This window comes from Pagrus pagrus, assembly GCF_965226575.1.
Source record: "Pagrus pagrus genome assembly, chromosome: 11".
NCBI lineage: Eukaryota > Metazoa > Chordata > Actinopteri > Spariformes > Sparidae > Pagrus > Pagrus pagrus.
In genome coordinates, this window is record NC_140195.1 from 13,715,586 (window position 1) to 13,732,626 (window position 17,041).

At 41.1% G+C, this 17,041-nt stretch overlaps 2 protein-coding genes across 2 annotated transcripts; both read left to right on the forward strand.

The window, feature by feature from the left end:
• The first annotated feature begins 2,303 nt into the window (after positions 1-2,303).
• Positions 2,304-4,988, forward strand: tnni1a (troponin I type 1a (skeletal, slow)). The gene is made up of 5 exons (XM_084367461.1): positions 2,304-2,348; positions 2,518-2,649; positions 3,173-3,262; positions 3,377-3,553; positions 4,124-4,988. The coding sequence occupies exons 1-5, from the start codon at positions 2,340-2,342 to the stop codon at positions 4,226-4,228; spliced, it is 513 nt and encodes a 170-aa protein (XP_084223587.1). The 5' UTR covers positions 2,304-2,339; the 3' UTR covers positions 4,229-4,988.
• Positions 4,989-7,998: 3,010 nt separating this feature from the next.
• On the forward strand, positions 7,999-16,155 carry lad1 (ladinin; the record flags this gene model as incomplete). The annotated part of the gene is made up of 14 exons (XM_084367446.1): positions 7,999-8,036; positions 8,642-8,818; positions 9,274-9,577; positions 10,891-10,964; positions 12,519-12,690; positions 13,023-13,091; positions 13,415-13,458; positions 13,542-13,584; positions 13,970-14,013; positions 14,138-14,204; positions 14,323-14,463; positions 14,583-14,672; positions 15,400-15,525; positions 15,661-16,155. The coding sequence occupies 13 exons, from the start codon at positions 7,999-8,001 to the stop codon at positions 15,496-15,498; spliced, it is 1,362 nt and encodes a 453-aa protein (XP_084223572.1). The 3' UTR covers positions 15,499-15,525; positions 15,661-16,155.
• Between the last annotated feature and the right edge of the window lie 886 nt (positions 16,156-17,041).

The following is a 17,041-nucleotide window of genomic DNA, read 5'->3' on the forward strand; positions in this document are numbered from 1 at the left end:
GACGGTGTACAATACTTAATGTCGATCCAGTAAACAGGGATATTCGTAGAGATGTTATAAAGTGTTAATGTCCTGCTTCTTCACTGGGACATTGGTTGCATTTGATCTGCAGGATAATCAATTGAAATAATACAAACTAAGTTGGTTTAAATCTGCAGCCAGAGCAGCTAAGTTTCAAATCCGAGGCTGACGTGAACTTTCCAAAACACCTTTTTGAATTGCCAAGTTGGCTGCACCACAGAAGCCCATAAGCATCCATGAGTTACTGACGGTAAATCCCTGATCCAGACTGGGCACTCCAGAGCACAATCAGTCTCCACAGCTGTCTATCAGATGTCCCCTGGTCTATTTGGGGAGACAGACCACTCTGAATTCCTCTCCCCGAGATAATCCAGAAGAGAAAGATGGGGATAAGAGATGGCTATCAGTCTGGAATTTTCCTAATCCGCTGGAGCAGCTTGTAACCCCGTCCTGATGAGAGGTCTTAGGTGGCATCATTCTCAACTGGGACCAAATAGTAAAATGGGAGAGGGAGAGAAAGATAAGGTGAGGTGGAGAAGGTGTGAGAGCTGCAAATTGCTTGTTGATTTGATAAAGAGCAAGAGGCCACGAGACAGAGGGAGGGCAGCGGTAAGATAATGTGATGGCAGAAGTGAAAACAATTTTGTAAGGACGAGCTGACAGGGTGAGTTTGGTGACGTAAAGCACAGTCTCACCTCGCGTCTCTTCATACATGTCACAGTTTTTCCTGGAATTTTGCATTTGGTAGACGACATTACCAAGGTAAGACTGTCAACGTGAGGTCTCAAGGTCTCAAAGAAAATCTGTTGTAGCCTTCTGGAGAATACAGGCTTAATTTACATCCCTCAGCCGCAGAGATCTCAAGGCCTCAATAACCTTCTATTATTGATAGATTTTGATTGATTCAAGATTGATTACCAGTGGGAACTTTTTGCTCAGACCCCCTACATCCCTGTCACATGAATTAAAGTGTTCTTTGGCCTTTATTTTTGACCATTTATCCCGAGGCTACTTTCGACTCTACTCAAAATTAGTCAGTCTATATCCATTGCTTTTTGCTAATGATTTAAAATATTTATCCACAGTTAAACACTTTGTATCTTTAACACTTTGTATCTGTCAGCCTACTTTTAGCTAATTATTTCAAATGTTTACCAATTAGCCTACTTTACCTTATTTATCCAATACGTTTAGCCAACTAGCCTATTTTAACCATTAAGGCTATCCATCACATAGCTGTCTATTTTAACCATCCATCTATTGCTTTTAGCTAATATCCTACTATAACCATTTATTTCTTTTAGCTAGCCTATTGCTTTCAGGTAGCCTAACTATATATTGACTTTACTTTACTTTCAGCTATACTGTTAGTCTGTGTTGAGCGAAGCAATGTCAACTTTGCTTGCTCGCTAGCTAGTTTTCGCGTGCTCTCAATATTGTGTTGTTAGCGCCAACTCAATATATGGATGCACCTCTTTTGATTTCACTTTGAGTATTTATTATTTTCAAATTAATTGAGCTACTCTACTCCTTAGCAACTCCACAATTACCCCACAGGCTACTCCTCGTTGGGAATCAATGGCGTAGACAACCTCAGGCTAGAGCTAATATGTGATTTGGGTGAACTAATCCCTTTTACTCAAAGTAAAAGGGTCATAATGCTTTTTGGAAAGTCCTGCAGTGTTCAATGCAGAAAAGCAGGAGCCACAGTCGGCTGCTTTAAAGTTTGTCAATCAAGTTGTCGAGACAGAGCTAACAAGCAGGAGGGCGAAGGTCAGTGTGATTGTTGTTAATGGGCCCGCCAACAGCTTACATACATCAAAACGGGCTCCACATTGTGAGAGCGTGTTCATGGTGAAGTGTGGCAAGTCGATGTTGTTGCCCTTCCATAGCTGATGAACAGACACCGACAGCTGTTGTGTGTATGTGTGTGTGTCTTTCTAATCTCGTCTGTCTCTTCCTCCAGTGAGATCTCATCAGCAGGATGCCTGAACACGTGTGAGTAATTAGGCTCTGTGTTCTTATTATAGACCATTTATTCATTTACACATGTAGACAAGAACAAAACAAATATGTCTGAGCTCTTTTGGTTTTAACTTTGGTCTTTTCTTCCTTTTAAATCTTGTCCATTTTTTCTTTTACAGGCCAGAGGTAAGACAACAGAAATATTTCTTAATGCTAAAATAAATAATACAAAGAGAAACAATTCAGATGGTATTGCAAGTAAAGTACAAGCATTTTAATTATTTCGGCAATTTCCTTTCCTGAATCATGCCTCCATCCAGAGGAAACCAAAGATCTCAGCCTCCAGGAAGCTGATGCTCAAGGTAAGAGGGAATAAAATGATATTGTAATACATGTGTTTGACCAGAGGAGAGCAGCAGAGGTCATGTTGTGAGTAGCTGTGCAGAATCTGAACACCCAGGGTCTGAACTGTAACACCTGAAAGTTTCACCTTGCATGTAAAGAAAAAGTAAATTGTTGTCATGTGTGCAGAGTCTGATGGTGGCAAAGGCCAAGGAGGAATTGGAACAGGAGATCCTGGTTAAAGAGGAGGAGAAAGATAAGTATCTGGCAGAGAGGGCTCCTCCTCTAAACACCAGCGGCCTGAGTCTTGCACAGCTTCAGGTAACTGGTCCTCCAATATCCTGAATTCTCTCGTGTCCTTCAACTGGTTTCTCAATCATCTAAAACCTGTAAAAGCTGCTACAGAAGCGGCAAATGTTATTTGTCTTTTAGTGAAATGAGCCACATTTAGCAGCAATTCTCTGAAATTAAAGGGCCACTTCACCTCAAAATCAACAACATGTATTTGACTTCTTTCCTCCAGTGCTATTTATTATTTTAGGCTGTTTTGGTGCGAGTTGTTGATCGGCTGTAGAGATTTCTGCCTTTCCTGAAGCATCATGATTAATGTTGCTCCAGGACCATCATCACAGCTGACCGATTATGTTTTTGTAATTGCAACTCAGGGACCGATACTGCAAAAATACACACATAGGAGAAGTTATACGTTAAAAAAAGCAGTGTTTAATGTTGTGAGAGGGTGTATTTTAACCCTTTTGCTTAAAAATACGAATACATGAAAAGTTGTAAAGTGGATTCCAGATCTAAACATTGGTGTGTTTGATTTATGCGTGCATATGTGTAGGACCTCTGCAGGGAACTCCATGTCAAGGTAGATGTGGTGGATGAGGAGCGATATGACATTGAAGCTAAAGTAATGCTCAACACACGTGAGGTAAACATCCTTATCCTCACACCATTTCCATTTTCTTCGGGCAGAACTGTCACCATGAGAAAGTCGTGCTGTACTAATTCTAATCGCCCTCCTACTCCCGTTTCCCTGATCCAGATTAAAGACCTGAACATAAAGGTGTTGGACCTCAGGGGGAAATTCAAGAGGCCTAATCTCAGACGTGTTCGTGTGTCTGCTGACGCCATCCTCCGCTCGCTGCTGGGCTCCAAGCACAAAGTCTCCATGGACCTCCGGGCCAACCTCAAATCTGTCAAGAAAGAAGACACTGAGAAGGTGACGTTTGGAGGGAAAAACAGACACACATACACACAGAACACAATCAAACCGGCCCCAGCACGATGTGCACCTTCCTTAGGGCAAGCGTGCAAAGTGAAGTTTCAGATACACACATGACGTAAGCGCCACTGAACACCTGAAAAGTGTGTTTCTGTGTGTGAAGGGTGTGTTTGAGATACTGAGCAGCAGGCCAGTGCAGGGCGGCGACCATGTGTTTGTGTGTATGTGTGTGTGTGTGTGTGTGTGTGTGTGTGTGTACAGCACACAAGACAATGATCCCATTGTACACAGAAGAGAAGCTTTTGTGCCCGGTTCTGCTCACTGGTCAGTGTGTGCATGTGCAGATTAACAGGCACTGCTGTGTATCTGTGTGTAAACCAGTTATACTTGTACTGTTATACAGTATTCTCACCGGGGATTCCCAGGTGACATCATGGATCTTAGACACAACAATAATGATAATAAGATTTTGTGAACCCGCTCTACTTCACCAAACAATAACGACTGCTCCCATTCTTTCACACCATCTCTTACACCCGTCTAACTATCTGCTGTGTCTCCGCACAGAAGAGGCCAGTCGAGGACAGCGACTGGAGGAAGAACGTGGAGGCCATGTCGGGGATGGAGGGAAGGAAGAAGATGTTCGATGCTGCTAAGGGTCCTGCCCAGTAAACACAGAAGGTTCACTGGTGTCATGTGAGCGACAACACTCCTCTAACGTCTGAATCGGTCTATTGCATGTCCTGCATATCAGTCCACTGCTGTCATTTTTGTGCATGCTTGTGCAGGGGAGGTGTAAAGATGTATCCGCACTGTCGAAAAGGTTTACCCACTTTCTTTAAGAACTGATTTGTTTTGCTGTTCGTTGATATGGTGTTAAAATGACTTTATTTACATTATGTGCCACGTGTTATTATTTGTATTGTTCTCATAACTGATACTTCACCTGAAGCCCAGAGATTTTGGCTTATATTTGTACAGCAATGTCAAAAAATGCAACTTGTATGACAAACCATTCGCCAGAATAAATGTTGGAAATGTACGTTTCTGCAAACCAAGGATACTTTGAAACTTTACGTTTCATTGCTCCTCACCTGTAACTCCACCAACATCTTCCCCACCTCATAATATGAAAGTAAGATCAAAAACACGTAATGCAAACATGATATGACACATTTTGTAGAAATGTCAGTATGGTACACGTACATGTGTTAAATGTTAACCATCAACATTTTATCCTTGCGACTGGGCTGTGTGTCTAGGATACTACGTAGATAATCTTGTGACTGATGCAGCAGGCCATCTTTGATATATCTGCATGGTGAAAAGATTGTAAGCATGTCTTCTGTTTTTATAATCTGTAACAAAATGGTTTGCAGTTCATCAGCTGGATTTATGTGATAACTGATACAATAAAACACAACATTTTTTATGTGCAAATGTGTGCTCAATCCCAGACTGGGATCAAATGTGATTTTGTTCAGCCACACCTGTAAAATCACCTCGAATGATTAATGGTTGCACAGCCTCTTGTGATTTTAGCCATGCTATCAGCGGTTCTCTGTTGAAATGTCAGTCGGTTGGCCCTCCTCTTTTGTGCAGGCGAAAATAAATTGTGGAATGGATAGCCAAGAAATTCGTACAGATATTCATATTGCATGCTGGATTAATTGTAATCACTTTCTTGATCCCCTTACGTTTCATCTCGCACCATCATCAGGTTAAATTCTCAATTTATCCACTACTTTGGATTATCTGTTGCAGCTGTTCTTTGTTTTTGGTGCTAATTAGCAAATTTCCTGGTCCAAAGGACAGCAAGCTGCAGCATGACTGATGACTGTTAGGCTTTCGTATGAGAGCAGGGCTGCCCAAACTTTGTCCTGGGAGGGCCAAAATTGATACTTAATGGTGGGCGACAGGCAACTATTGTATTGTTTTATTAAGATGCAAACCATCCAAAATTTCTTTTATTGACTGACTTCCTGAATAATATCCTTGATCCTACTTCATCTTTATACAGTATTTTCATTATTACATGGAGAAAACAGAAGAGAGAGAAAGAGAACAAAACCAAATATAAAAATCTTATAGTTAAATAAAAATGTCTTTCAAGCCTTCAGCTTCAATAAACTTCACCCGTCTATAATGATATTTTCAAAATAAAGTTTTAATAAACATTCTAAATGGATAAATATTTTTAAAAAATCAAAATTTTCAACTTTAAATGTAATTATTTTCCCAGACAAAATAATCAAATTAATGATATAAGTATGAGTCTCTGAAACATCCCCTACACACAGAAAGAAAATCAGGTTGAAATGCCAACTTTGGCCTGCAGGCCCCACACAGCCCTGTATTAGAGGATTGTAAAGAGAACATATAGACAAACATGAAGTCGGTCTCCTCTCACACGGAGGCACTTCTGCTGATATGTCTGCCAGCTGTCACAGCAGCATCCTGTCTGCAGCTGTAAAACAGCCGTCTTTAGCTGCTGTCTGTTTTGCATGCTCATAAAGCATGCTCTGAAAGCCACTTTAATCATTATCACCTAATCGGGAGGATGCAAAGAACCTGCAGCAGTCATGTGTCACCAAATACAGTTTTCTCTCCCTGCAGAGTCACACGTGTGATATAAACACAGCCGCTACACGGACACACAGAATTCAGTCATCTGTGTTTAGGATGACTGCGCTGCTGCAGGCTTTGCTTCTTTGACCAGGGAGTGACATGCAAACTAGTTTTATTAGATAGCATCTTAACGGTGGAAGCTAGAAGCCAGCCTTTTCAAAATATGACTGAAGCAGGCACATGTTAGCCAAAACACTCAAAACAGGGAGGATCTGTCTGAGCATCAAGTGCTTGTTTATCTGCAATCATAATAGTGGGTAAACATTTTTTACTGTGGCATCATGTCTGCACAGAATATATCAGGTACAGGTGTGGTACAGGGCCAGATGAGGTGGAGGGTGTGCGTGTGTTGAACAGAGCCTGAACCTGGGTCAGAGTCCGACACACTGGGCTCCAGTGAAAGGTGTGGCCTCCCTCACACAGCAGAGCAAACAGTCTGACTCACACTGTAAAGAGACTCAACATCAAAACCAGAGTTGGAAAGAGTAACCAGAAGTCACGCTCGAGTAAAAGTAAAAATATTGTGTTCAAATATTACTTTGGTATAAGTGAAAGTCACCCATATGAATAGTATTTGAGTAAAAGTCTTCAAGTATCTGATATTAAAATAAATATTGTTTATTGTTTAGTGTGTTTATTTCGATCTTGTAAAACGCATGAAGCCAAAACAAGCTTGACTTCCCAGGTATAAATTACCTGGATCGTCTGCGTTGTGGGGCTCACAGACTTACGGCCACCGAGCAGGCTAACTTCTTAAAATATGATATTAAAACAAGTCATTTTGCCAGGTTTGTGATGCTCAGCTGCTTCTTTGAACATGTAAGCTTATGGGAAAAAGTGTTTTTGGGCCCCGATGCGTCATGTGAAGTTGTAATTACACTGTTTGACCACCGGCTTCAAAGTCTGGCGCTCTTCCTGGGAGCTTGGTGTAAATGCACTTCTATCTGAGCTGACAAGGCAACAGCAGCTACAGTTAGCAGCAGTTAGCCGTTACCCTGGTGATATGTTGCCCCCTAATTGTTTTGAGTAGCCTATGGCCAAATCTTACATACAGCATCTTTAACTAAAGTTTAATAAACTATAGAATTACTATTTATAAATGATGGTTATTATAAAGTGTACCCATTCAGATGACATGTCTTCCTTCTATTCACAGATTGACTTTATTGTTTTATGTTCATTTCTGTTTTAATTCTATTTTGTTATTCTTGTGCCTGTTATCCTGTCAGTTTAATATTTGTGTGTCTTATTGCTTTGCAACTGTCCTCTCTAAAATGAAACATACTTACACAGTAATTCATGATTGGTTGATTAGTAATTACTGCTAAATTGCTGCTTTCCACCAACATAAACCTTGGTTGTGTTTAGATTACTCAGCTGCATATTGTGTAAGCTTTAATTCAAAAAGGTTAATTTATTTCACTTTTATTAAAGCCGCATGTCACGGCCACAAAAGACTCTCACAGCTATCATAAATGCCACATTTCCACCATACATGGAGAAGCTCCCTCTCTCTCTCTCTCTCTCTTTGTCTCTCTCTCTCTCTCTCTCTCTCTGTGTGTGTCTCCCTCTCTCCCTCTCTCTCTCTCCCTCTCTCTCTCTCTCTCTCAGGTGGGGAGCCTACCTTTGTCACGTGACATCTCGCTGAGCTGCACCGGGGTAAAGGTGGACTGCTTTGTGTCGTGCCGGCTGTAATTTGACTGCCGCCTTCAGAGTGACAGTCAGACAGTCAGTCAGTCAGTCGCCTCTTTTACTCATTTTACTGTGTGTTAGGGGAAGTGCACCTGGGAACTTTTACATTGTACTCGTCCAATATGTCCATCAGTCGGAAGAACTGGTCAGCTTTGTCCAGGTAAGATTAGATCTGAGGAGAATATGACACCTGTGGCTGTGAGCACCATCTCACATCAGACAGTATGGAGTTTATTCACTGAGCTAGCTTTAAAAGAAAGAAAGAGCAGGTTTCTGGCTTCACTCTTGCAGCCAAGCAGCCTATCTTGAACAGAAAATGAGTTTATACTTTTCATATAGAGCCTGAAGAAGCAATTTCTGTCTCCTTTATTGTCTTTATTGTTTTAACAGACCATTGCTGTGATGTTGAAATATGCTATAAAGTCACAGTTGTCTCTTCTCAGGTTAAAGTCTAGAGATAACTTGAAAATATGTACAATCTTACCCTTAAATCTTACCCTGCTGCACCAACAGACTAATGACTTGTTTTCGACATATCATCCTAAAAGTGAATATTTGATTAGAGTTGCTTAGACGGGCAATGAACTGAATTCAAGCACAGTGGATGAACTAGTAAAGCAGGTTCTGTGTAACCGTTAGTACAACAATCTCTCCTCAACAAGCAGTTAACTGGATCAATTTCTGCAGATTTTAAGACTCTTTCATGTTGAGCTGATGATCTTCACTTTTGTCTCTGTTTCTGTTTCACGTCCGCTCTGTCCTCAGCCTGGCACGCCAGTGGACGATGGAGGATGAGGAGGAGGTGGAGAGGGAGAGGAGGAGGAGGGTGAGGGACTCGAGCAGCACCGCCGACCCCGATGCTGATTTCAGTCAAACAATGCCCACCGGTGACAGCGCCTTCGGGAAGGACTCCACAAGTGAGACGTCCCAGGGGCTCAGCAGGTTGTTCTCACGTTTTTTTTTTCTTGTAAAGTACAGTTTGTTTAGCACTTGGCAAAGCTTGATTTATAGACTGCCTGAACATGACTCTGTTGCTGCAGGTATGTTCTCCTGGCTTGTTTACTCTCCCTTATTCTCTTCAACCTTTCTTTTTCTTTTTGTTTCTTGTATCACAGAGGGCCATAGGGAGAGTCCATCTTCTCTGATGGTGCACATTTTTGTTGGATAGGTTTCAGAAGTAGAGAGAGAGGATTCTTACACTTTTGCCCCGAGGGAGTGTGTCATCTGTATACTGTCATCTGTTTGCTTTTGAAATGCACAAACAAACCTGATACCATGCATGATACCTGCAGAAGAAGCAGTCTTCAAAGGGAAATAGAAAACCTGATCAGACACAGGACTAACGGGGCTGTCCATCATATCTGTCATTCACATGTGTCTACCCTGTTTGTTTTCAGTGCGGAGCAGATACAGCTGGACTTTGTGGAGATGCTGCGTGTCCGTGATGAAAAGCGGAGGAAGAGGCACGTGGAGACGCTGAGGCGACAGAAGGATTTAGGGGAGGATGAGGCAGAGTCCTGTGAAGGAGCTGGAGGAGGAGCCAGGGTGGAGCTACTGGGGGACTTGGATGAGGACCAGGATGGTGTGATGCCATCTGTGAAAACCACGTCCAAACCACAACCACCCCTAAAAACAGCCTCATACAGTCCAACCACCACCACCAGCAGCAGCAGCAGCAGCGCTAACATCACAAATAGACAAGTAAGATGGAGTCACTCCTGTCATTTAAGCAAAGAATTATTTGTCATAAATGTTGTCATTTTACTTTTAAAGCTGATGGAGTTCACAAGACAACATGACTGAAAGACTACAGTCATGCTAGCAGCTCTGTAAGGCTGCAAGCACAGCATTCTTGAGCTAAATGCTAACTTTAGCATGCTAACATTCTTGATGAATGATGATTTTAAGCATGGATCTAATAAGGGAAATCCGGATACATCCTCTGGGAACCATGAATGTCTGTACCAAATTTTATGCAAATCTATGCAGCAGATGTTAAGATATCTCCTGGGATAATGTGAAACATTTGATTGCTGGTGATGCTAAAGTAAAAGTCAGGGGATCAGCAAAGTGATTAGGATTCATCCTCTGGGGAACATGAAAGCCTGTCCAAAAAGTCACGGCAATGCACTCACAGACTGCTGCAGAGACGTATTTTTTTCGGCTAACCTGGAAGTTAGCATCGCCCTAGTTTCCTCGACAAAAGACCTTATTTCAGGCATCTAACCAAAACCCCATTCAAAAAACCCATTGACTTCGAGCTAAGGCAAATGGAAGACCAAAAATGCTAACCAATTTTCGGGCTTGAGGACTTAATCCTGCAGCACTCTGTAGCTGTTGTGATATTTCGGCCGACAGCTGCTAGCACGGCTAAACACGAGTCTGAGGTGCCTTCACTGACAGCCGAATCCTTTGGCAGGCGGGCGGACAAACCAACCTTGACTTACATCCAAACTATTAATGCTTCACTCAATCATAACACAGTGCTACCAACAGTACCACCCTGCAGTGTGGTTAATCACAGTTAACTGTTACCCCACACAGAGAGAAGGTCGTGTTAATCATTTTCTACATTTTACAACAACAACAACTCGACAATTTTTCCCTTTAGTGTTCATGACTTACAATGTTTTAGTGAACAAAGCCAGACGTAGAGAGGGAGAGGGTATGATGCTAGTTTTTAACGGCTCTGGTATATTTTCTTTGAGTATACAAGCATCTGAATATATAGATCGATAAAAGAATTTGAGGAAATGACCGTACAGGACTGGACTCTTCCTCTGAATCAAGTGACCATGCAAATCATCTATAAACTCTGATAAGGAGTACTTAAGGTCATAATTTGAACTTTATCTTTTATTACACTTGCAGGTGGCTTTATTTCAATGTATCTGCAAATGAGGCCATAACCGTACAGTGTTATGTAATACAAGGTGTGTCTCCTGTGGCTCTACACAAAAGCTTCTATGTTGTGTGCCCATGTTGATTGTCTCCCCTGTTTGTGTCTTTGTCAGCCCGAAAATGGAGAATCGTCGGGCAAAGATCCTGAACCCAAGCCGCCGTCCAACCCGGCTCGCAAGTTTGTCAGGTTAATGTGCACGACTTTGTCTTTTGTTCTTTTCATAGGTTAGCAGCAGGGTTGGGATAGATCAAATGCAGACAAAAGATTGTTTTTAAGATAAGATAAAGGTTATTGATTCCCCACACGGAAATGAAAGTGCAGCAGAAGAAAGGAATAGAGAAGCTGAACGGTTAAATAGCAACCAATAGAAAGATACTCCCCAATAATGTCTTTGATTATTGTTATAATAATCAACCATATGAAGACAATCATATGTGACATTTATTTACTGCGATTTAATATAACATTTGGGAACTTAAGATATACCTGAAGGTTATCTCACATAGACAGACTTTTGTCTAATCAAGACCAGCTGGTAAAATAGTTCGGAAAAATATCTAAAACAAAAAGTTTTAGATAACATAACATGGAGGCCGCCTGGTTTTCTGTTTGGATACTAACTGTTTATTTCTCAGTTTTATGATTCGGCCAGCCTCTCAAAAGATCAAAATATTATTATGTGTTCAAGAGGCTTTTGATATGGTAGACTAACGTTATCATCCCCTAGAAGGGCAGACACTCATTGCAGAAAACAATATTTTGAAAAGAGAGCGTTGATTAGGGTGCAGGGAAGACCAGTTATCGTAGTGACCCACTATCAGGGCTGGTATTACTGGTATTGGTGGGTTTTTTGTCAAATTGCTGATAGAATAAATTAATTTAAAACTCTTTTGACTCTGATGTAGCCACGCCTCATGAGATATTGTCTGTCACACTGAATTATGTGAGTTAAGTACCTCAAAATTGTACTTTAACTTGTACTTAAAGTTGTCTGCTTCAACGTAACATTATGAAGTAAATGTTGATTGCACAATGCTATGGATATAGACTATTGAACCCATCTGCCTTTACATTGGTTCCCTATAAACCTTGCTAACACTACAATTTGTTAGTTGCCACTTTAAGAAAATGTTGAAATTGTATCTAAAAGTCAATAAAAACATAATGCAAAAAACAAGCTAATAAAGAGAAAAACAAACTTTAAAAGTCGGTAAAAACAAAAAGCAAGAAAAGGACAAGGAAGTTACAAGCAAAAGTTACAGGTTAAAAAAGAATGTAACACGTTTAATCTTATTATTTGAAAGCCAAGTAAACAGTAAACGGTGACACAGTATTCACGAGGCTTGTTCTGCAGGTGGGAAGCACAGAAACTAAAAGCTCCTGGGAACACTGAGTAAACCTGTCCCAGATCACCTGAGGGGCCTGAATGCTTCATAACGTACAAGTAAATCAGAGATATACTTTTTCATAAGATGAAAATCTGTCAGTTTGATGATGTTGCCATCATCATTTTAAAGGATCAACATGTAATTACCTGTTTGAGAGTGTTTTTACATGGTTGACTGACTTTATTATTCCCTAGAAGTTTGGGCAGAGATTGTAGAAAACAGGAGACCGGTGCACTAAAGACTTTGATTCTCCTGCAGCTTTACTGGGAGTTGGTTCTCGATCACTGGTTGTTTTTTTTCCCTTCACATCTTCAGCTGGCCTTTCAGCTCACTTGTGTTTTTGGTATTGCAGCTCTGTCTCCATCTCGCTCGACAAAAGTCCCTCCACCAGCAGGTGTGCGACTCCCATGAGCCCTCGCTCTCCGACGGGCCCCTCGTCACCTCGAGAACACTGGCCGTCGCCTTGCCAGAGTCCCTCACCGAGGGGAGCTCAGAGCCCCGTTCAGAACGGACACACACAGGAGGTATTATAACACACACACTCACACACACACACACACACACACACACACGAAGACAGTCAGATGATGTCATTTACAACATAAGTGCGTGTTTCATGTTTTGCATGTGTCATGGCTGCAATGTGCTGACGCTGCTGCTCATCAATGCAATAAAGCAACAGCACCCTCTGGTGTTAAAGGAGGGGAAGTTGCAGCATTTGTGCTGATAAAAACAAATAATTGGCCCCATAAATGCATAAAGTAAACAGCCTTGAAGGATGGACGAGATGTTCATCTGACTTGGGATAGTTTGATCTGATTTCATGAAGCAGTAAAGTTATTTTACCTCACCTCAGAATGGCAACTTTGAACAGACGACCAAACCTGCGTTCGTCAGACAGAGCTCCAGGACTATATCTTTCAGGGTAAACACACACACACACACACACACACACAAATGCATGCACACATTCTCCAACATTAACTTTTGCCCATTTGACTGTTAAAGCACGATTTTATCTCCCATCAGCTGTTAGACTATCAGTTCAGGGTCATTTGCTTGTGCCAGTCGAGCTTCGGGCTTATGCTGGAGCAATATTTACTGCTGAGTTTTACTGCTGACTGGCTGCTTTGTTAACGCCCTGACACATCACAAGAGACCGGGCGACTGTGCTCATCATTAGCTGCTGGTGTTTAGACGACTGTAAGCCCTGCTAACAACCATCCTCACATGCTCGCTTATACACAGATGATGAGGAAGAAAGAGGAGGAGAGCGCACCTCTGCAGAGGAGGTGAGCAAAAATTCTTGTCTTTATTTTGAGCCTCTTTGTATCCATCAGTTTGATTTCTTACTGTTGTTGTTATTCTGCTGTAGTGCGAGCATGAGGATCGCCTCCAAGAAGTTTGAATCCAACACAGTAAGATAACAATTTGCCTTAACCTGATGTTAAATAATAGTGATGATAATGCTTTTGGAGAAGTTGGAGCTGCTATTTTTTTAATCAAACATAAAAAAAGAAACTAAACTTAACATTGGTTACAATACTAAGAGTTACAAATGATTAAATTAACACAGTGCTACATTTTTAGCTTAATGTTACTTAATTTCTCAGCAAGATTTATAGTTTTTCATCACTTGTATTCTTTAAATTTGGGCTGATTGGCTGAATTATGTTTGACTTTTATCATGGATCATAGTGAATCCAAATGTTATTGACTCTGAAATCCATATTATTTGTATTAAAGATGTACATTGATGATTTAAAGCGGGTCTAACGTTTATTATTCTTGGGTTTGGACCAGGACCAAAATGAAGATGAAGACAAAGCATCATCTTTTCAAAGAAAGTGAGTTTTTATAGCCAATGCATTTTTTGCACCTCTTCCAAAAGTTTTAATTATTATTTATTATTTCAGTCAGATTAAGTGTAAACAGCTGGACGTGTGAATATGTGTGAACTGTCTCGTCTAGCTCTCGGCAGAGGATTTCATCCAGGTCCATCCAGGAGAAGATGGAGAGACTGGCTCAGGCTGCGCAGGTCAGCAAAACATAATAACTCTTTCTAATGCAGCAATTTTGAAGTCACAAAACAAGTAATTATTTTGCTCCTTTATTGCTGACGTTTGTTCTTGACCCTGCTTCCCGTATGTATTTAGAAGTCTGAAGCAATGCGATCTCCAGACGTGACCCAGAGGACCCTGTGTCTGCTGGAAGAGGTGTCCAGGAAGAGAGGCCTCTTTGAGAAGGAGAAGGAGCAGCAGGCAGCGAGCCCCACCAGCCCGGGAGTTTCCAGACAGGTGTGTTCAGTCATTACTCACAATCCTCTTTTTTTCCCCCTGTATCAGATGTGCCATCAATGCATGCACTGTTATCATGAGCGTGATCTTATTATTTCACTTCTCGTGGTCATTATCAGGAATTTAGGAGCTTCACATCAGGAATGTCAGACCGCATCAACCGCTGGCTCAACAAGACCAACCAACCCGGGTCTCCACAAAGTCCTGCAGTAAGTCTACTTGATTGTGTAGCATCTGGCAGCTAGAGGGCAGTAGTGCCCTTTAACATGTACTGTATGTCCTGAGCAGGATATACATTTTTGTTCCTGCTGCTTACATTTGATTAGTTTTACATTTTAGGGTTTGGTTCAGGCTGTGCAGATTACATGCTGGATCAGAGCCAAATGAGCACATTTTTAAATTAATTTATTTTATCAGCAATTGGATAAAAACAAACACAGCTTATACAAACATGCAAATACATGTATAGTTTACTTTAACTTTCACTTTTGATACTTGACGATTCATCGATTCATGTGTGACTTTCACTTTTACCAAAGTAGTATTTTAAAGATAATATATGTATGAATTCTGCATTAAAATGTCTAAAAACTCCTAGGTCTTTATTATATATTTTGTTGTGTATGTACATTATCCCCAGTGTTCAAACCCAGAGAAATCCACAAGTTTACACAAGCTAAGAACGTGTTTCATTAGGTCACTGCTGCTACTTCCGGGTTAGGGAAATCAGTGAACAAGACTAAATTCAACATGAATGAAACTGCCTGATCAATAAACAGGAGCGAAAACAACTTTTTAATCCCTAAAGTTAAAAAGTCTTGTCTGAGCTCTCCTCCCGTCAGTAAACGGCTCCAGATCATGTTGCGATGTGACTATTACATCACACACAGCAGCAGTGGTCGTGGTTAATCGTGCATTTTTGTTTTCTATTTATAGGACTTGAGAAACGTGGACATCTCCAGTAAGAGGAGCCTGTTTGAGGGCAGCGGGGAGGACTGTGTCCCAAAAACCAGCCCTGGAAAAATCTTCAAGTGAAGGACGCCCATTTAGATTACCGGACAGGTAAAATTACTGCATGTAGTGACATGACAGTGGCAGCACTGAGGAAGCCCATAACTTTAGCACAACTTTTAATTTAAATATGGAATAATAATATATTTATTTTTGCTTTTCTGTGCCTGTATTTCTTTGATTTAGAAGATGAGGAGAAGAGGAAGACAACTAGTAGATTAATGGATGCCACGGCTGATTCCTTCTTCAGGCTTTTTCATGTATTTTTATTTTTTTTCTTTCTTCATTGCCAAAGCACACAGGAGGAACAGATATGCAAAAAAAAGTGAGTTGAGTTTTAGCTTTAGAGGACTGAAAACAGGGATACTGCTTTTAAAGTTAGGAGGCTTCAATCATACATGTTAGCAGTGCTTCTTGAAGTACAAATACTTGGAAAAAAGTGAAAAGCAAAGTAGACATGAGAGGTGGAGAAAAGTGGTGTATTTGCTTTCAAACAACAGCTATTTGCCTTAACGTTGTGTAATTCTTAAAGCACTTTAAACAGGTGAGGGTCTTCAGGCTAATGTTAGATGTTTTTATTGAATTACAGTAGTGGGAATTCTGGAGATGTTTTTATCTAATCGGCCAAAATACATTTTATTCTGTGTCGTGGGCAAGATGCTGCCTGTCTAAGAAATAAAATGTTTTATTACCACAAATGTCTCATAAATGTCTTTTAAATCCTCGCTTACACACTACAGACACATCGTCTCGTCCTGAATGATGAACACACACTCTTTAACATCACTTATCTCAGTGGAGGGAGGATAAGAGCTGTGTGTCTGTGTTGTGTCAGTGGCAGGTTTCCATACAAGGCTGAGAAAATGTGTATGTGGTGTGCCTGTGTGTGTGAATCATTGTCTGTGAGCAACTGTGGCTTTATCTGGACCTTTTTGGCACCACAACCGGCACTCTGGCACACAGCGGCCTTTTTAGGGAATGGTGATAATAGAGGGAACGTGCTATCTAAAAGTTATTAATAACACAACATCAAGGGGTCCTAAAGCCTCGTCCACACAATGCAGAGACTCACCTCACGTTCCTGTTAGTGAGAGCAGAGACCTCTCCTCTGCTGCACACTGAGTCTCTCCATCAGTGCTATTTCTTCACTGCTCCATCTGAACCTCAGGTAAGTTTCACTGATTACAACTTTGTGGCTATACGATGCTGTTATGAAGAGGTACATTAGGTGAATTTATTGACTCTGTCTAATGCTCAGATTCACTGCTGGACACCTGAACGCTCCCTGACATGTCTGACAACGAGGAAGTGGTGGAGGAGTATGAGGAGTAGGTTTCAAGCTTTTTTTCCCCTTTAATGTTACATTCAAAAGCTCTCCTGAACAACTGAAATAAATGGGGACTTGTTTTAAAACATAAAAAACAATAAATAATAAAAACATGAAATGGCTCCATACAGCTCCTCTTGCATACTCCATTAATTTGAAAAGACATTAATTGCACCCTACTTCACTGTAGCTGCTGAGCTAAAAGCATTAGCGCACCTTGGATTACACTGGACAAGCTGT